Source organism: Labrus bergylta, chromosome 3 (genome assembly GCF_963930695.1).
Source record: "Labrus bergylta chromosome 3, fLabBer1.1, whole genome shotgun sequence".
NCBI classification, from domain to species: Eukaryota; Metazoa; Chordata; class Actinopteri; order Labriformes; family Labridae; genus Labrus; species Labrus bergylta.
In genome coordinates this window covers 13,692,864-13,714,387 of record NC_089197.1, presented here as the reverse complement: position 1 = coordinate 13,714,387, position 21,524 = coordinate 13,692,864, and the positions used below count along the sequence as shown (strand labels likewise).

The window sequence follows — 21,524 nt, the reverse complement described above, 5'->3', positions numbered from 1 at the left end:
GCTGAAGGGCACTCAACAATCACAAGTACACGGAGGAGTGGGGGTACAGGAATCCATCCATCTCCTTTGTGAGAGGAGTTTGTTGACAGCAGCGTTATCCTCCAGATGATGATGTTGCTATGCATACATTATGGTGTTTTCTCATAAATCTGACATGCTCACAAAAAACTGAACCTGTCCTCTAAACTCTAAAACAACTCAATTGTATAGATTCAAACATAAGAGTGACTCAATCTCTCCTCCTTCACTTATAAGGGCGGTCACTAAAAAACAGAAAAAGGTCTAAATAAATAATCTCCCCTGTGCTAGATTTCCCTTTTCCCCCAGGAGTTGCTGCCACATGCTTTTTGGAGCATAATGATGAGTGAGCTGGGTCCTGCACCCCGAATGGCAGAGGGGGTGGGGGGGAGTTGTAGACTGATGGTTAAGAAGAGGTCTATAGGAAAGATGGAGGAACAAAAGAGGACACATGAGGCACAGTGACAAAAGAGGAACAGAGATAAAGGTCCTGCTTTAAAGAGAGGAAAGGGGGGAGTCAAGGTGAAAGAGAAGACAAGATAAGAAACAAGTGATGAAGGAAGAGCCAGGAGCAGACCAACAAAGAATGATGAAATATTTAGACACAAAGAAAACGGCAGACAGAGAGGAGGAGCAGAGGAGGCTCCTACCAGACAGAGATTTACTCCCCTCTGTCCGACCACCTGCCTGCAGCACAAACACACACACACACACACACACACACACACACACACACACACACACACACACACACACACACACACTGAGCCAACTACAACCGTCTGAAGATAAATATTGACATTTTCAATAACTAAAAGAGGTTAAAGTGTAGCATCCGAATTATGAAATATCACAATCCAGGAAGCCTTTAAACTATATCTCTTTATGAACAATATCCGGATAGATATACCCCTCTGACTGCTTCACAACCACCTAACCCACAGACATATATACTACCAGTTGCTAATAATTAAATTGTAAGAAAGCAAACACCAGACGATTCAGATAAGAAGCCACAAACTTGTTTTTTTATCCTGTGAGGAGCTATGCCATTTATACTCTCACAAAAATCATTTGATCAAAGATGACCAAAAAAAAAAAAAACACATGGATGCAGATGTCAGATCATTGCACTTTTGCACTAAAGAAATAAAGAAAACTGTGAATGCAATCATGGCTGAGAGGAAGCAATCAATTGTTTTGGCCTTTTTTTGAGCAGTTGGGGATGAGTCAGGAATCAAGGACGCTATGACCTGTTGAAGACACATCCACTTTATCTTGCTCTCTTGGCTTTTGTGGGACTATATTAGCGGGTTTTATCTCTGTTCCATCCACACTACAGGATTTCGCAGTCTGGGGAAGACTCAGATCCAGTCAGGATTGTGAAGATTGTTTCTGTAAACCCCTCAAAACACACGGAAACATTTGCCAGATAATCTGTTTCAGAAAGGCTGAGAGGGACTCATTGGACCCAAAATCAAAAGATTATCTTCTAGTTTGAGATGACCAGTTTCCTTTAATGTCACTCAACCGCCTTATATTCACTTTTACACTAAATGATCATCAAGTGGAAACGGGGAAAACTTTGTACTTTTGTTAAGAGCTGTAATTCTTGGAAAACAGTCAATTATCATCTGTAATGATGCAGTTTAGCACAGACAACTTGAATGTACAGTTTCCATTCGTTATGTGGTGGGTGTCTGTTTGAGTAAAGATAATGAGTATAGATAATTACAACTGCATTTTAAGAGAACGCTTACACAGATTTTCAGAAGCAACAATAAAGAAGGTTTATGATTTATGTCATGGTACACAAATGCCATCAGCACTGAAAAGAAATCCCTCTGGCAACAGTTCAAATTGAGAAAGCAAAATGGCACTGAGCCCAAGTCCAAGGAAGGGGACATGAAGGAGCACTTTCATCAGATTATTGGAATCCATCTTTCAAGTGGAGACCACAGAAGCTGCTCTGTGGAATGATTGATAAGTCTGTGAGTTATGATATCAGACCTGTTACCATGTTGCGTTTCCAAACTTCAAGGTGATTGCCAGAGGAGCAGGTTGACTTGCAGAAGGTTTGATCATGAAGCTGACATTCAAATCAGCTCTGGTGATTCATTACAGAGGAATACTTCTGGTACTACTGCGTGCATACAGGTCTACAGTATCATCTGAACTCTTATAAGCTGAGAGCTGATCAAGTATAAGGAGAGTATATACTTCCAACACAAGGGTCCTATAGGAAAGTCCATCAGTGCAAAATCTCTGCAGTACACAACATTGGGTTTGACTTTCTCATGAACGGTATTTAGATGTGAATGAGGACAAAAAAAAAACATGATCATAAAAAAGAGGTCGCTTGATTCTATTTAGCTGCTTCCGTTTCTGGGTCCTGCTATTGTGCGTAATAGCTCGCTGTTATGCTGTCATAATTTATCAAAGCAAATGAAATCAACTTTATTTATACTGGACTTAACACAAAACACAGATGATCCCAAGTGCTTTACAACGCACACACAGAAGAAAACAAGAACAAAAGAAGGAAACAAACAGAAGTAGACAAGAAGAGAAAGTCAGGAGTGATGAGAGGATGTTAAACATGATTTATAATTGATTTATGATTGTTAATATTAGAAACACTTGTGGTTTATTACTATGACAAGTCTTGATTTCTGCTGTGAAAACGCCCTAACGAGTTTATAAAAAGGAAGCTTTACCGAGAGGAAGTCTTCAAGTAACCAAGTTTCTCTTTCCAATTACAACCATCAAGCAAATCATTTTATTGAACTTTGAGTAACAACGATCATTTGAAATTGTCTGATTTTCCTGAACAAAGCACACCATATATTCATTTTTTCATTTTTTACACACTAGCAGAAGCTACTTCTTGATCATGGTTTGGATGAAAGCAAAGCTTTGAAGTTCAGAGCAGCAGGGACTCAATAATATGACGGGGCATGTTGAGCTTTGTCAGAGACTAGAGAATCAGTGTTTTGGTTTCTCGACCTCCTTCCATGTATCAGGGGTCCACCTTGCCCTGTCTTTTATCTCTCTTCTCTGTACTCTCACTATCTCTTTTACCTCCCTCTGTCTCTCCCCGCAGGATTAGAAGGACGGAAAGCGTGAAATAGCAAACCTAGACAGGGAACGTGGCCAAACCAAATGCCAGACCATCTGCCCGCCTGTTCCAGACAGTGACCATCTGAACCTTGGCAAAAAGGACCCGTTCTGCTAGGAAATATAAATCTTCTATCAGTGATGTGATGCTGCTTGGAAGACAAATACAAAGATAGGATAATCATTTCAAGAAGGAACAGAAGCAGAAAGTCTGAATACTCATCAGCCAGTCTGGATCCTGTTACCAGGAACACCATCATAAGACAAACCATTTCAGTTCTGAAACACTGCTTTGATTATAAAGGTTAAGTTCAAGATAATGTCATGTAGTTGGTCAGTTATGGTTTTCTGTTTTTCCCTTCCACATGTCTCTCTCTTGTTGCTAATCTTTTTGCCTTTGAATGTTTTCCTGCCTGTGTGATTGCGTGCCTCGCCCTTAATGTTTTCACCTACCTCCTAATTGTCTTACCTGTCCCTAATTAAGCCCAGTGTATTTTGTCTTTGCCATCCCTGTTTTCCCTGTGCCAGTTCTTTTCTTCAACCCTGCTCCTTGTGTGGGTGTTTCTTCGAGACTCTGCTTGTGTCTTCACCTTTTGTTGGTGTCTGTTTTTTTTTTTGGATAATTATTCCTTTGTCACTCAAAGTAAGCCTTTTTGATTTTCCACTTGTTTGCAATAAATCCTTCCTCTTAGTCTGCATCTAGGTCCTCCCTCTTTGTTTATAACCTTACATGGAAGTGTTAATAAATTAAGGAAAATGATTTACGGATAAAAGTCTGTACGATGCAATCAATTGGAAAGAGTGGACTTGCACCATTGATAGCAGTAGCACAAAATATAATGTAGAATTTGAAAATACAACTGATGAGAACTTAACAAAACAAATCAAAATCAAACAATATGAAAGTGTCAGAAAGACCATTTATACACTTTCAATTTTCTCACCTCTTGGACAGACGCCACTTTTCCTCTTCGGGTTACCCTGCAGATCTACATATGAAGGGGCAAAATGTTTGTTGTGGGAAGCTTCATGGTTTCTGGTTAAAGTCTATGTTGTACCAACCAATCACCTTTTTACTGACTTTGGTTGTATGCAGACAAACAGTCCATGTGGGCAGCAAAAGAAGCACACTGCATATCTTAACTCCATCAAAGCTATCTACATATGACGGCAGATAACATCCTGATCCAAGACTTCTCCATACTGACTTGTCCATGTCTCAAGTTGCTGGTTGGACTGTAAACAATGAGAGAGGACCAAGTCTTGGTCTGGATATCTAATATCAGTTTTCCTGATATCTGCTCCCTACATGTACACCGGAAGCCTTGAACATGATCCATCACTCCCCTATGGCTATAGGCGATGGAAGCTGAGACTGATGCATTGGCAGGCACTTATTAAATATAAGAAACAGAATAGTGTGTGGTGACTGTGGAGTGTGAATACATGAATTGAAGTGAAATTCAGGTTCTTTTTGCTTTCTATCTATATTTGGTGTTATATAAAACATTGTGACACAAGAAACTTCAAGAATTATAAATGTTCTTAACCCTGAGTTTGAACCACCAATGTCTTTTTATCTCTTCTGTTGAGCAATTTCTCTCAGAACTGGAGTATTGGAGAGATTAACACAGAAGCAAAGGATCCCTGATATCAGCAGTGCAAAGCTATTTGTCTGATAGAGTTACCTAGGGCAAAGAGATAACTGATGTCCTTGTAGAAACCTCATACACGTTGTCTATATCATATTAGTGCAGAAGGTCAGCTCCCTGTAATCTCTTTATGGTTACTCACAATTTAATGGACGAGTGGGTTCACATTGAAATTGGGTCTAAGGAAAACGTACATGTTCTGTGAAATTAAATAAAGCAACTGTTAGTCTTAGAATAAAACGACCTACTATATGTGCCCTCTATATTATAAATCAATTAATGACTTGGACAGGGTGTGTTATGATTCTGGAGCCAAGTAGCAAAAAGAAAGATAAAGCCACTTTATGACGTCAATTTTTCAAGAGATGAATGGGCCAAACATGTTCCCCTTTTCTTGGGTTTTCAAAACAAATGAAAGATCTTCTTGTCACAGTGTATTAATACAGGCAGGATAGAAATCAGGTGTGACCAGTGAGAGACAAACAGATTGCAGCAATTCTGGCACCTTTGCCAGCGTTAAGGTGGGGGCAGGGAAAGTCCAGATGTTCTTGTTTATTCAGAGCAGGGATCAGGAGGAAAATACTTCTAATGGGTTTTTCTACTGCAGTAAGCAGGTTTAACTGCAACTATGGTGATGGCAGGTTGCTTATTCAGGCAAAAAAAAAGGACAATGTGATCAAACTAGTGTTAATGTGTTCTTCACCACCCTGTCCTATGCTTTATCTCTATCTCACATATGGACTCCAAGACATGTACAGTATTTAATACCACTATAAGCACTCCTGGACAACTGTGATAATTTCTCTAGTATCATTTCAACATTTTCTTTTACAGCTTTCCGTATTAATTATGAAATAAGACACGTCTGCTATTCACAAATACAGACCATCTGATAGACAGACAGAAAGAGGGAACAGTACTTGAATTTCCACCCATGTGTGAGCGAGTTGAGCCACATTTGAAATGACAGTATTCCCATATGTGTGTGTGAAGGTTAATGTGTTGTGAATTTGACCTATATTTCAGAGGATCTCTCTGTTGATGACATCACGGGGTCGGCACACTAATGGTACTTTCGTTCTATATTCATGTGTCTTCATATGTCTGTTATAATTTTCCATTGTTGAAGCGGTTCAAGACATAAGGGCAGTCTTACTCACAGGGCAGGACAGCAATTGGAAGGCTAGCAATATGTTGTAAAACTGTTTTATGGTCACTCATGCACATCTTTCCAGTCTGTTTCATTGATCTATTGCCAGCCGGTCGATAGGACTTCTACTGTACAGTTCACCAATGTGTGCCAGTTTTAAAGCCAGCTGTAAAATACAGACCTCATTTCATCATCCTCGTTTGGGACAAATATTTAATTTAGGCTGTTATTCCATCAGGGATTCTTTATTGGCACCATCTACTCTCACTGGGTCTGCTCACTTCCAGATTCATAGTTTAGCTTTGTGTATAATCTACGCCAGCCTTGTTTCTGTGTATCCCACTGTTTAGAGTATTTGAGTGTTTCGGATTAACTGGGCTGTAATGTTGACAAACATATATATATTTTTTAAATGAATCTATTAGTAATCAGTGGGGATACAACTTCAGAGCTGATCTGTATGAAACAGCATTGTTGACCCCCTCTGAAAAATGTGTCTGTGTCATTACTTTTGATGGCAATTTGAAGTAAAAATAAGTTGTAATCACTTATTTTAAACCAGTCAGCTGATAAGTGCTGACGCTGCAAAAAAGAGTCCCAGTGAGGTATGTTCTCTAAAAGATCTGTCAGACATGTAGAGAAAAAAAAAACAGCCAAATATCTAAAGCACAATGATCTTTGACTTACCAAGACCAAACAGCATAGCTACATCTTCATGACAAACACATGTTTTCTATCTTCAAAAAACTATTTATATATTGTACAATGCAAAACATCCTCACCCATTAAGTTACATTTGATTCATTACCATAATATCAGACCACACACTGTACATGCATGTATCACGTATATCACACATATCTATCTATTGGTAACCAAATGGCCTCCGTGAAGAAGTTGAGTTGGTTGGTGACATTAATTTGCTAATTTACAGCATATCAAAAAGCATTACCAGGACTTCCCACTTCACAGCAACAAACAAACAAACAAACAAACAAACAAACCCCTAACAGAGCCAAGTAGGTGGCTTGACAACTAATAAATGTGATGTTTGAAAGATTCGTTCACCCCAAACCAGCCTCACCCATGCAGTCATTAGGTCTTCTCATTGTTTTTATTACAGATATTTAAGGTAAGCTAACTTTACTTGTACTGGTGGGTAGATTTGGTTTACAGTGAGTGAGTCGGCCTCCTTTTTACATGTAAATGACAGCACAGGACAAAACATGATAAAGTGCTAAACAGTGCTCGATACTAAAGAGAAAAGCCCGTCATTTAGCACCAACTATTTAGAAAAGCATGATAGCAATATCATTATCAATACCGGAAATATTACAGTATATTATACTTGTGCTCTTCTTTTTCTTTAGCAACTTTTTTTGTCTTAACTTAGTTTGAACTGTGCGAGGACACACTTTCACAAACTTTTCCAGCCAACACCATTAACGGTTCCACAGCACAGAATATACAGTAACCTATAAAGGGATACTTTTAAAGATTAACATTGAAGCTCCTTGCCCTATCTTTCATTGACACAAGGACCTGCTTTATTTATTCTTGCCTTTCTTTGCTGCTGTTCTCAGCACCTTTCCTCTCAAAACCACAACAGCTTTTTCCCCTGACGATGTGGAATAAAGTCTTTTAGCATTTATTACCCTCAGCTCAGGAATTCCCAGCTCCCATTTTTCAATGTCAGGTGTATTCCCAGGCTCCAGTCCTCACCTTGTGTGGCCAACACTGTTGACTTAAAGGACAATTACTGCAATATTGTCTCGTTAAATGTTGCATAATTCAGCCTTTCTTCTTGTCTACTAAACTACACTATACTGATAATGTTGAAGGTTAACAGAACCAAAATGATGTTGGAGAGTCTCCTAGTTTAGTTTCATCGGCTTGTCCATCAACATCATTTTTGCCACTGATGTGTGAAATCTAGAGATCTAGAGATGTATGAAGTTTATGAAGTTCTAACAGCTGATGTGATGTTAAACAGTTCTCTGATACATCTGACAGATACAGACAACATGGATAGAACATCGCTGAAGCGTCGGTTTCATCTTCCCCATGTAAGTCCGTATTCTTCCAACCCAGTATTGGAACAAAACTCATTAAAAAGACAAAAACAATCTATGTATCTTTGGTTAAAGGGATACTTCACCCATTTGCATTAATCTTTGTATCATTAGAAACCTGGTAGTATTTTTGAATGGTCGTGCACCTCACCCTCATTTTCCTCTGAGATGGGAAATCTTCTTAATTTTAAGTCTGAAAAGGAGCTTCCAGTGACGCAAAATGAAGATTTTTGCGTCACTGGAAGCTGCCTGCCTGCCTGAAGCAACCGTCTCGCAGCTTTTGCTCTTGCTATATTGCTGGCCGCCGCCGGCCGCTGCCAGCTCAGCAGCCAAGACATAATGCCTGCCCGTCGGCAGCGGTGAGGACGAGGAGCCGGGGAGGACTGGTAGTGTTGGTGCTCTCACTGTTTGCCTATGGACACAGACATAGAGTCTGTTTTCTGCCAGGAATTTTCAAGATCAATTCTGGAAGAAATCTCAGAATCAGTTGAGGAAATGGCCTCATGTGTTGAAGTAAATATGTCTGTAAATGTTTTTATTACTATATTTCTACTACTATATTGTATATTTTGGAGAAACTGTAACGATCGAATTTCCCTCTGGGATTAATAAAGTATTTCTGATTCTAAACTAGAAGACCTTAGTGGGAGTGGCCTGCGGTGCTGTGCATTCTGGGATTTGGTGTCTTTCATCAACATGAGCCAAAAATACACTTTCTGCCTTTTCACGGCCAAGAAGGCACCAACTTCAAAATTTATTTCACTTTTCTACTTCATATATGACCTAATGTCACTACAGATTCATGTTTCAACGGCTGATGTATCCCTTTAAGTATTTTCTCCACCAGCCCCATATCTAACCAAAACAAGCTCAGAGCTACAACGAGCTCAGGACGGGGTGGTGATTCTCAGTGGGATCAGCATGGCGACAGTCTTCAGTTGAACTTGATTTTAGTTGCATAGCCTTAGTTTTTGAATTTTGATAACAGTTATATAAACTGTAATTTAAAATTAATTTTAAAAGGATTTGTTCGGGGCGCTAGTGGCTAGAGGCGGGCAGCCTGGGTTTGAGTCCGCCTTGTGGCTCCTATCCCGCATGTCATTCCCCACTCTCTCTCTCCCAGACACTCTATCCACTGTCTTATCTCTAAATAAAGACATAAAAAGCCCTTAAAAAGATGTTGTTGATGTTCATAAGAGAAGTTTTTATGTGTGAATTAAAAAAAGGAGCATCCAAATCTCATTTTTGGCTCATTATTCCTTTTGTTGTGGAGGAAGGTAAGCAGACTAAAAAGACCTTTCACTTTCATATTTCTTTAATTACTAATGTTTTGACCTGAGCTGAGTCTTTCTGTCATTGTATCTTTTCCTTGCACTTTCTTCCCTCTGTGACTTTGACATGTGTTTCTGTGTCCACCTCATCTCTTTCCATGCACCATCTACTTAAAGAAATGACCCAGCTCATCAGCATAGACCCAGAAAAACTTCTCAGCAGCACTCAGCACCAAGGGGTGAGGAAGCAACGGGTTGGAATGCAGACACTGCCGCCTCTCAACTAGTGAATACGTGGCATAAACAAAAACACACAGAGAAGATGCATATTTTTGTCTAACTGTCTAACTTTGTGGTATTAACACAGTTTCCCTAAGAAAGGGTTTGTTGTCCTCTAATCCGCTCAAAAAGCCAAGACAGATTTATATAAAAAAAAAACCTGAAAGTTTAGTTTTTCCAAAACTTTTTCAAAAAGAAGGCAGCTTCAGAAGGAAACTGAAGGAGGAGGATGTGCAGATGCCACAGACAATGTCTTCATAAACTTATCCTAAGCAGTGTTAATGAGCTCTTATAGACTTCTATATGAATGGGTGATACATCAATATGTTTTAAAGAAATATTCTTTTAAAGAAGGGTGGTTAAGATTGTCGAAAATGTGAATAATTTCACAGAAATCACAGAATAATTCATGGCTGACATGACTGGAGTGGTATGAATTTTAATGACCATTATTTCTAAAGGCTCTTTGTTTTATCTCTGATAGACTGTTGCTGTTTAGGCAGACAGGCATACCCACTGTGTTACCATAGTGACTGCAATGGAAATCCACACAACGGGACTTAAGAAAGGAGTCTACAATAAAACAAATGTATGACATTTGTACATGAATTTGACAGTTTCTACAGTAATGAACAGTTTCTAACAAAAACTCATCAAAGTTCTGAGAAATAAACCTCAGAATAGCTAAGCTAGCATCCGTTGCACATCTAGAAGTTTTCTGTTTTGTGTGCATACCCTCCGCTCTTTGATTTAAGATTACTAAAACTCAATCCTTTTTTTTTATTTTGCTGCTTCTTTACATTTTCATCCTCCTTTGGCCTAAAGAGGGTGCATAGATCGTGAGTAATACTGTTACTTTGTCAGCGATTTGGAAGCACGTGTTTTCCGTAAAGTTGTCTGACCTCGGCCGATTAAATGGCGTTATAATCTACAGTCTGTTTCACGATTTCTTCATTTGATTTATACAGCAGAAACAACCCCCACCTAACACTCATCCAGAAAACTGCTGACATAACAGGATTTATCTGTGGCTCAGACCTGACACTTTCACCATATAATGTGGCCTTTACACAGTAAGAGGCTTATGTCTTTATGTTTCAAGTGATCTCTTCATGGGCTCATCAGTTTGTTCAGAACACTGAACCACCACGACCACTCACATATTTGCTGCAGCGTTGAGCAGATCAGAGCATTGATAGAAGCACAAAGTGATGGAGGTAAATTACAGTAAAGGAGAGAGAATAGCAGAGACATTGTGTGCGATGGAAAGCACATGAGGAAAAGGAAATGAAGAGAGTATTTTGTGCTGCAAAGAAACTGGTATCTATATTTACTCTGCTATCAGTGCCCATAGGCGAAATACAGAGCTGGATCTGACCCTAATGAACTACAGTGTGGATGTCTGTGAGTGTGTGTGTGTGTGTGTGTGTGTGCGTGTGTGTGTGTGTGTGTGTGTGTGTGTGTGTGTGAGAGAGAGAGAGAGATAGGGAGAGAGTGTGGGTGGTAGCATCATCCTCCGTGGATGTGCTTTCAATCTTTGCCCCACTCAATGCTCTCTTCAGTTTGTCCACCTCTTCAGCCCCGTCTCAATCAGTGTAGAGAACAGCTTTACCGACATTATAATGAAAACAAAGATAAATTCATATTCTGTTTGTTCAAAAGGTGGCAAGTATCGTGTTTGTCACCATCATAAGGACATCCCGGCTCTTCCTCCCTGACCACGTTTCTGACCATGTTCATTTAATACGAGTTGACATTGCATTAGCATCCAGGAAATTAAAACGCTGCACAGCTATTGTCAGCCTCATGCAAGGGAGTGTGATGTGGGATAAAATTACGTAAGTAGTTGATGAAATTCCATGACACTTCGTCAAGCCTCCCGTCCAGGCAGCTACTGTTCCAGAGAGGAAACGGACCACCCTGACTCTCACCGCAGTGACACTGCATCGGCCTGCATAGCTGACATCTTTTGCCCACCAGTGCAACTGTAATGATACTAAAAAAAGGAATCAAGAATGTTTTCCCTCCTCAGTGCTTATGCTCACTGTAAAGTATAGTTTTCACTATCAGTGCCTTGAATATAATGTCTTTGAACTTACTCTGTGTTTTTTTTTAACATACAGATTGGTTACTTGAAGATTATACAAATGTACAATAAAGTTAAAGTTTGCTAAATGTTTGAGCGTAATTTCAATGTCTGCCTTCGTTCTCTATTCAAATAAGATCAGATTACTTGTGGGTTTGTTTTAAGATATGGGAAGTAGCATTACTATAAAGACAATGACTCCAGTTATCACAACAAGCCAAACTATAAAGTTCATCATGCTGAAACTAATGCGGTCTTATACATCAGTCCTGCAATAATGCATACCATCACAAAAGTTGTAATGTTCAGCATTTCTTGAAACGGTTTGGATATGACAGTAAGTCTGTTATCATTATTTACTTTCCACAACCTCAGAGCAGACAGACCATCACTCCTGAGATCTCTGCTGTACCCCAGGCTTGGAACCAGACTATGTCATAGTCCAGGCTAGCGGACGATGACATCTTTTTGGATACAATTAAGTTTCTAAGAAGCTTCTGTTGAATAAAGTGTTATTTCATTTTAACAACACTGAAGTGTTAAATACCAGACGATGGACAATTTACATTAAACAGCATCTTCTTCACCAGTCATATATTTATATCGCATCCAAGTAAGCAAAACAACATGCGTTTGTCTCCAAGCACTTATACTGTAGCCTTGTCCCCAGGCCCATCAACAGGAAGCACATCCTATATCGTGATTGTGCAGACTGCAGACTGCACACACACACACACACACACACACACACACACACACACACACACACACTTGATGTGCACTTACTGTAATCTCAGTGTCATGGATGTTTAATAATGTTTAATAATGATGTTTCATGGGTAATTTCACATGATTCCTTCCTTTATTAACACAGAGATCAACTACAATGGAATTAAAAAAAGATGAACGCCAAAAGAAGCCACAACAAAGCTTCCCCCTTTGCACTATCTCGCAATGAATCAATGAGTTCTGCTCATACTTTGGTGAGAAAGTCACCTACTATGAGAGAGTCTGGATTGTGAGAATGAATTTGCAGCGGAGGAATGATTCATGCAGTGACAAAAGGAAAGAAGAGTTTCCCAACTCTTTTTGGAAGCACAGTGCAGGCTTTCACACAGATTTGGAAAGTACAGATTTTATAGACAGACACACACACACAGACACACATTGAGAAGAGTAAAGGAGCTTTCTGACAGGCGATGAGCTCATGAGATCTGAATGTCTTGACGGTGATGAATGTGTTTCTGTGGCTTTCTCACAACCATTTCTTCTTAGTTCTACACTTTTTCTCTTTTCTCCTTTCACACGCACACGGCTTACGCTGCTTGTGTGTTCATTCTTTTATCTGCTTCATTTGGAGTGCATACAAGACACAAAAAAAGCTTAATTCTGGATTTAGTATTCTTAATCTGCTAAACTGTTGTGTATTTTTCCTTCTCCAGGAAAAGCAGGTTTGGGGTTGCTAGGTAAGCGATTCAGCCTTCAGTTTAATGTGTGTGTGTGTGTGTGTGTGGCAGTGTGTGTGTGAGAGCGTGCGGGTAAACACTAAGCTTGACAAATGGCCAGTGGTCTAAATCAGACTCAATTAAGATTTATGGTGGGCGAGGTGCTCCGAGGAAGGAATTCAGACACTTTGAGTGTGGATGTGTTCAGATTTTTAGTGTGTAAATGAGCAGAATCTATCTGAGGCAAATATTTTCCTTTAAGGATTGAATAAATAAAATCTCACATGAAAAATAAATAGCATAATCATTGACACTTGTCAAAGCTCTCGTATCTAAAAACACATCTTGAATCTTTTTTTTTTTTAATGCTCTGGGAGTTTTAACAGCCATACAGTTAACAGCAGAATCTGTACCATAAACACTCTGAAAATGGCTTTCAGACGTCTTTCCGACCACATGTGTGTGCCTGACATCAGAGCATCGAGGGCCTCCTTCATAATTGCCGTGTTTGCAGATATGTAATTGCAAACACACTTAACAAAGCTGGAACGCTACTTTGCATTACATGTTATTCACGTCAGTACGGTTAAACATGAAGCATTTAAAGAAACAAGCATGTCAGAACCTTCAAGACAAGAAGTGAGGACGATCACTATTCTGAGCATGTCTTTGTCAGGGTTCAACTTACAGAAATAATTATATTATATGAATTTAAGCAACAACTGAGCAAGAGTGTTTTATGCAGTTCCCCATTGGTGTCCTTAATTGGATGAAAACATCTGCAAAAAGTGAGCAGGAATCTAAGATTAGAGGTTTAAGTTAAAATAAGGGAAGGGTGGGGTTAGGGGTGCAGAGCAGATGGTTAAGGTCAGAGTTGTGAGCCCTAAAATGACGTTAAGGTTCCTCTCAAGTAAAGCTATACATACATAAGTGTGCATGTGTGTGTGTATATATGTGTGTGTCTGCCCTTAACAATCAGTTATCACCACAGGGATTCACTTTGGTGTTATCTGGGGAGCATTTCTGCTGGTGTCTCAAGGAACACAAAGGGGTTCTCCATAGGCCAGTCCTCCCCCTCCTCATCTTTGTCACCCTTCTCCTCCCTCAGCGTCCCTCTCTCCCTCTCCCCTCCCCCCCTCCCTCCCCCTGGCACACTGCTATTTCTGTGGTATCCAACCAAAAACAACTGGACCATTTCAGGGGCTGCCATTGCTGCTTTCTAATCAAAGGGGAATAAAAAAGAACAGTCTGAGTAAACTTCTTTCTATAGTAGCAGCATGCTGTTAACAAATGACACAGTTGAATTGCTTCTAAATGCCCAGAAATGGATTTGAATATGAAATAGAATTGAGTCCTTTCAAACGGCTGAGGCTGGAGGTGGGTTGGCAGACTAAGGACTAGTTGACCTCTGCCTTCTGGAGAGGTCAGTCCGTTGAACAGAGAAATCCCACTGCGGCTATTATGCCTCTCCCTTGAGCCCAGTGGACTGAAAGCTAAACTTAAAGTGACAGGAAGGTAACTCAGGGCAACAATCGATGCTAAGAGCCAGCCGCTGATGCCCCCTGTGTCTGTGGAGAACAGTGAAGTAGTTGTTTAGTGAACAACTAAAAGCTGAGTACTGTTGCTCTGTTTGCTCTGCATATTTAAATATTATGTAAGGGAGCAGCTGTGAGCTGCATAATTTCATTTAGCCATTTCAAGATGAAGTCATTCAGATTGAGACACACTCACACTCATATAGTTTAAGATATACAATCAGGAGATGAAGAGGCATGTTCTTTTTCTGATATCTCAAGAACTCTAACACCACATACTGGTTTAGTAGTAGTAATAGAAGTTATCCACCCACCTACACATAAATGTGTCTGCCAACTCACATTCATGCCCTCCCACCCACATCCACACACTCATGCACACAGACATACAAGCAATCACAGAGCGAATGAGAACAGGCTGTCCAGATAGAGTTATAATAATCCCATGCTGTGCCCTGATGTGCTAGCTTCATTGGCAGGTTTTATGTGCCAAACCACTAATGCTGTATGTGGCAAAAAGCATCTCACTCAAGAGAAATATACTAATTTTCTTCTTAATATTTGACTAATTTTAACATCACAGTCAAAGGATATGCAACATGAATTATCAGCAGATGAGCGACAACAGGTGAACAGCCATTTTATCAGCATTAACTAGACAAACTTACTTTTAATGGATGAACCAAACAAGTCTCAAATACTGTACTTCACGGTTATTAATCAGCAGAAATGAAGGATGGAAGTAAATCAAAACATCCTAAATAGAAATGTATTCAAAATGTATGAATTACTGCAAAAAGCAGTGTAGTAGTACATGTCACTTTTTAAACATGCAATAATACGTTTGACCCTTTTTAGAAAAACTGGTCAAAAAGGTTTTTTTGTCTGCAAAATAAGCTTTGAAATATAAATACTGTACAAGCTTAGAAAGAATAAACATCCGTGGATTGTCATAGAGAGAGGTTAGGTCAAGTATATTTGGTTTCTTTCTGTGATTGACTTTCAAACGTTGGTTATTGGCAGTACTTTTGTTTTGATTAATGAAATGTCTACTGTGTAGTGCATCATTCATCTACTTAGTCAGGTTGTCTACATTTTTAATACTACATGTTTTAAAACAACACAATCTCGGTAATTTGAATGATGGATAGAATATAAACTAAGCTTTACAAAAAACTTTAGTCACATCAAAGGTTGCCACGAGAAAAAGAGAGCACTGTCTATAATGTACAACCTGGTTGGCAAAGTTCCAAACGCTGCCAATTTATTACTGCATTTAAGTTTGAAAAAGTTTGTTTGCAATCTGTCTTGATTCAAAATGAGAAGTCACCCAAAATGTGGCACCTACACCCTCTTTTTTTTTTATTAGAATAGTATCGAACACCTTGGCCTTACAGTACACGAGCGTTAGATATTGCGTCCTATAGTGCATGATAGAACGCTGGCTGTCCACACTGCATCAGTTCAATATTTAATTCTTTGCTCTGTGAATTTCAGTTTCCCCTTGCAAACAGTTTTGTATTGACAAGCTGTTGACTCAACTCACAAGACTTAAAGGGTCTTTAATAAACGACTCTGAGCTGAAAAAACGTTTATGTCGTTGCGAGCGACAGAGAGAAAATTAGAAAATGGCCTTTGGGGTCAAAAAGGACACTCCAATAGGAAATGATAGAATGAAGCGTATTTTATCGCTGTCGCTCGCTCACGCCGCGTGCTGTTAGGACAAGCTGTAAATTCTAAATTCTGGTATCACAGACAACTCTACTCTAGCAGTATGAAACGCCCTTTCCCGGCAGCACTTGGCATTTACTAACACAGAGAGTTGATTCTCCTCATAAACCTGCAGTTTAATAACATCATCTAGCAGAGCAGATTTCCCTCAGGTAATTTACCAATCATATTCACATGTCTATTTGAGGTATGAAGATATTTGGAAGCCGTATATGGGATGAACCTCCAGCCCAAAGAAATGATTGCCAGTGGACTAAAGTGTCGGCCTTAAAAAGCTAAAGAGCTTAAGGTCCAGTAGTCTCACAGCCAAGAGGGGCTATGTTTGAAAGCAAAGGCCACAGATTTAAACATGCAATGACCCATTTTCAATGTCAGCATTCTGTCAGAAGAGTGACGGGTAGTTTCTGTCTCTGTTTGGTGATCTGTCTGTCGCAGTGAAAAACAAAAGTGTTTCACAGTTCCTACCAAAATAAGTAATAGCTAGTTGTGTGTAAATCATTGTTTGCTGTCGATACATAATCCTGTGGGTATTTGAGAAAGGACAAAAGATAACCAGTAAGTTACTCAGCTTCAATGTTCCTATACATGTGTAAAACAGACAGAGAAAATGTGTCTCCCAGGAACAGATAAATTATTGGATGTATCTAGATTTCACAATAAAAATGTTGCAATCTGGTTGGAAGAGTTATGGGAAACAATGAGCACAGTCATAAGAATATGTTTGACTAAAAGTCCAAGTCTTGGCTTGAAGTCCAAGGCCAATTTCCCACGGGGACAATAGAATTAATCTTATCTCATCTTATTATTTTTGTAATTTTCTTTTCACTTTATGGTGTTAATCTAGTATTGAATCTTATAATAATTTAAGTGAGTTCCCCCTGTTGTGGGATAAAAGTAAATGTCTGTTTTGTTTTAATTTGGTCTGATGAAACAATGCTAGCTTTCATGATTTGTTCCCATGTGAATGTTTTACCCCTGGACATTAATCAACACTTAAGTTCCTCTCTTCTTCTGTCTCTCTTAATTGGTTGTTGATACAAAACGTTCGACTTCAAAAAACAACCTTTTTCACTTCATAAATCAGAGCTCAGAATCTTCTCTTGGAGCCTAATTTGCCAATTATTGAATTTTTAATTGAGTTGAATAAGGCATGGATACTTGCTAATGAGATAATCCAAATGTTTACACCTCCTTTGAAGACACTAATGAGTGTAATGCGTTGTTGTTTAATGCTGGAGCTAATAACCAACTCAACACATCATCATGCACATCATGTCAAACAATGAGAGGACAATACTAGCATGCTTATGCTAATCTTTGAAAAAGCCACTGTCCCCATTTAACATCATTGTGAATCTATTCTGCCATGTTCAGAGTTTATCCCAGAGCATACACATCTTGGTGTGGTGCTAAGTGGGACTTGCAGGAGATCTCTCTTAAGAATATTGTCAATGTGTATCTGTGTGCTGAGGGGTAGCAGACTGTTTAGCCCCGTCAGCAGAGAAGCTCTTGTCCTGCCTCCCTCCCAAGGTGACTTCTCTGCTGTTGGCAGGCAAAGCCATGAAAACAGCTCCCTCGACTCTCTCGCTTTCTGCTTCTCCCACACACTCATCATCTTTTAGATACCGCTGGGTAATGGGCTTTTATACCCTTTTCACAGAGATGTCAAAGCACATTCTGTCTTTCTTTCTTATCCCCCTCCCTCTTTCCCTCATTTATGTAATTGCACGTAGGAGTCAAAATTCATGCAAAAAATAAATAAAATGTTCATTTAAAATCCTCTTCATTGCCTTTGGCCTTGTCTACAGTCAGATTTAGACTTTGGCTCAGAGCCGACGCGGACACACCTGACTGTGACGGAGCGGCTCCGTCATTGACTGCAGTCAGCACACACACCAACACACACGCTGACACACACCTACACACACACATACGCCAAACTTTTCCATTTGCCAGTGCGCCTATAATCACTCAGTAAATCCCATCATCCTCCTTTCCCTCTCCGTTTCATAGCGCGACCAAGGGTGCACACTTGAGAGCTCTACTCTTGTTTTTCGGCCCATTTCCGCATTCTAAATAGGCGGATGCAGCGCCCAATAGTAATCACGTGATTGATTGTTTAATTAAATGTTTGTTTACAATGTATCGCCACAGATACATTTCTGTGGTGTTAATAACATATGGATTAAAACGTTTAATTTAGTGATGAGTAGACCATATGAATGTACAAGTTAAAAATCGCTCATTCATGAGAAAGTGTGTTTTGTTTAAAGGCTTTATATGCGATTTTTCACACTTAAATGTAATAGAAATCAAGTATATCCTCTGAAAATTACTCTGTGAGTCATGACTGTCTACAATGGGTGTAAGACCCGAGTCTCACTGTCTGTGATGCTTCCCGAGTTTTCCGAGTCCTATCTTCAGTTTGTTTACATCGCCAGGACGGCGGCTGACTCCTCCCCTCGCGTACAAAAGTACTTTAATTGAGGGACTAGAGAAAAGAAATAACATTCTGTTCTCACTGTTTAATGTGTTTCTAGGTCACGGTCATTTTGGGTAAATTTAGATGCAGTGTGAAGATACGAGCATAATAAAGATCGCTAGCATTAGCATGCTAACACAACAATGCACCGCGAGTTGTTTTGGTTTCATGCTGGTGCTCAAGGGCGACATCTGCTGGATCAAAAAATTGCATATAAAGCCTTTAAAATGTCCTAATGTCATTCATAACGCCCAGCGGGAGGGACTCAGGCAATCTAGTCCTGGTTACAGTGTTGGAGACTTTATTTTTGAAGTGCAGTTTTGTTTGCTCGCTAATGTGGAATTTTGTTTTTGGAAGACTTTTGTTTTGTATATAGTTTACATACAATTTTTTCCTGTTCTTGCATTTATTTTGTAAATATCTGTCACTGCACCTCGGGAGGCTGGCTAAAAATAAAACACATCAATTGCAGTCTTCGACTACGCCTGTGTTTTTAAGATTTTTGGGTGTTTTGAAAGAGGACCCCGTCACACTGACCTTTTCCTCTTTCAGTTCTCGTAGTGGAGAACGCCCACCTACGCAGCGGCACACACACCTCCCACACAATCTCTCTCACTCGCAGGCAGGAAAATTGTTCTTGGAGAGCAATCGTCTGTGATTTTGTGTGGTTGTGCTGTGGAGATTGCAGCCTGGAAATACAACCTACGCTAATTCTACGTTAACAGAAACGTACATGTGGAAGTTGTAGGTGTGAAGCCATAAGTGTGAGTAAATAGGCCATTGTCCTGTGACTACAGTAGGTCATCTATTTTAGTCCAGGTTAATTCTCTACATGGGAGTAGGTGTGCTAATTTCCTGTGTGTGTGTGTGTGTCCTCCTGTGTCTCTCATTCTTTGTGTCTCTCTTTGCTCTCTCTCTCTCTCTCTCTCTCTCTCTCTCTCTCTCTCTCGCTCTCTCCCGCTCTGCTAATTGATTAAGAGGATTTAACCGGCTGCAGCAGGGTGCACTGACTCTGACCACCCAGCCACACTTGGGTGCACATAAACAGTCACCCAACCAGGCCTGCACAGCTACTTCAAGATCAGTTTGTAGATCAGCTGTATGCTTAACCAAGACATTTACCCAAACATTTACTTAGCCCAAACACTGAACAAGATCAAATGTAGCCCTTCAAACACTGGCAGTTTGCTTTTGTCAAACCTTTTCATCACTCTCTAATGGGATCTGACCCCCACATTGTAACTATTTGAACTTTTCTTAACATTTCAGGCCATAATAAGACTAACCCTGGGGAAATCCCAAATAATCGAGTAAAGTTTTCATGTAAAGAACTTAGAAATCAGCTGAAAGCCAGAATATGCAAACTGCAATGGTCAGCTTTCAGTTAATTAGGATTGTAAATCACGTTTGTCAGAAACACAGCAGGGCTTTATGAGATATCATTACTCTCTCAAGCTGGAAGTCCACCAAACAGTTCTCATATTCTTATTGATGGCAATGAATGAAACACCTCAAACAACAACATGTGAAACACGTTTCATCAATGTGAGATCTCTTAACAATCCTGCACTTTTTAATATGATGATTGAGTTTAAAAGACAGAAAATAATCATTTAAAGCATCAAGTGAACGGCCTGGTACTGAATTCTCTCTCCACTTACCAAGTCTCATTTAATAAAAAGTTTATAGAATTTAATTTCCTCTAAAAAAGAGAGCATTGTTTCTGGACTATAATATGCTGCAGAGTAGAGAATATAATCACTGAATTTTGATGTTGGTCTCATCTCGAGTGCTTCCATAAAGGAAACAGTCACACAAACATAAATTAACACACATAGGCAAGCAGCAGCATCCTGGTCACCTTGTCCTACCCGGCAACTCAGACACTCTTTAAAAAAACTCATCTTTACCCCCAACAAGACACAAACACACACACATAAGTAAAAACACCTGAAATAACCTGTTCAGTACAATTCCACCTTTAATCACTGGTGACATGCTGAAAAGTTGTCCCCCATACGGAGCGGTCTTACCTTTGTGACAGTCATGCAGAATCAGTGGGTGAGGAGCAGGCCAGTGTCCCCTTCAAGCAGAGAGTAACGCCGCAGGAGTGGCGGAGTGATGAGGAGGAGAGGAGGGCAGCTCTGCTGAATATGCAGAGAGAGAGAAAAGAGGAGGGGACAGACAGGTTAGTGTGTCTGGCTCACTAAGTACGGAGGGGCTGATTGTTGCTGCAGTGAAGTAATGGCTGGCAGTCGGCGTGTGCGGTTGGTTACTACAACAGGGAAAAGCTCCTCGCTAGGATACACCCCTCCCTCCTCCCTCCCTCCCTGGCTGCACACACGCAAAGACACACACACACACACACACACACACACACACAGTGATAATGATGCACACAGAGTCTAGCTGCCTACTCTCTCACTCTCCGTCTCTTGCAATATGATTAGTGAAGGGCTAATACAGCTTATTGATAATCAGGCAGGCAGGACTGCAGGAGGAAGCCGGAGCAGCACTGCCTCGGACAGCAGAGGAGAGGAGAGGAGAGGACTGCAGAAACTCAGAGAGGAAGGGAGGGAGGGAGGGAGGGAGGGAGTTGGACACTGTGTCGCAGTCTGCTACTCAGGCACAGAGCTAGCTGCACGTCATCCGGTGTGCATAGATGTGTGTGTGTCTGCGGGTGTGA

At 40.1% G+C, this 21,524-nt stretch overlaps 1 protein-coding gene across 1 annotated transcript in view; it reads right to left on the bottom strand.

The window, feature by feature from the left end:
- The window catches only part of coro2ba (coronin, actin binding protein, 2Ba), a 50,343-nt gene extending 29,021 nt beyond the window's left edge, over positions 1-21,322 (bottom strand). Inside the window, exon 1 of the mRNA XM_020637709.3 lies at positions 20,872-21,322. Coding sequence (XP_020493365.1) covers positions 20,872-20,886 — 15 coding nt within the window. The 5' untranslated portion in view covers positions 20,887-21,322. The remainder of the gene's footprint in view (positions 1-20,871) is intronic.
- Between the last annotated feature and the right edge of the window lie 202 nt (positions 21,323-21,524).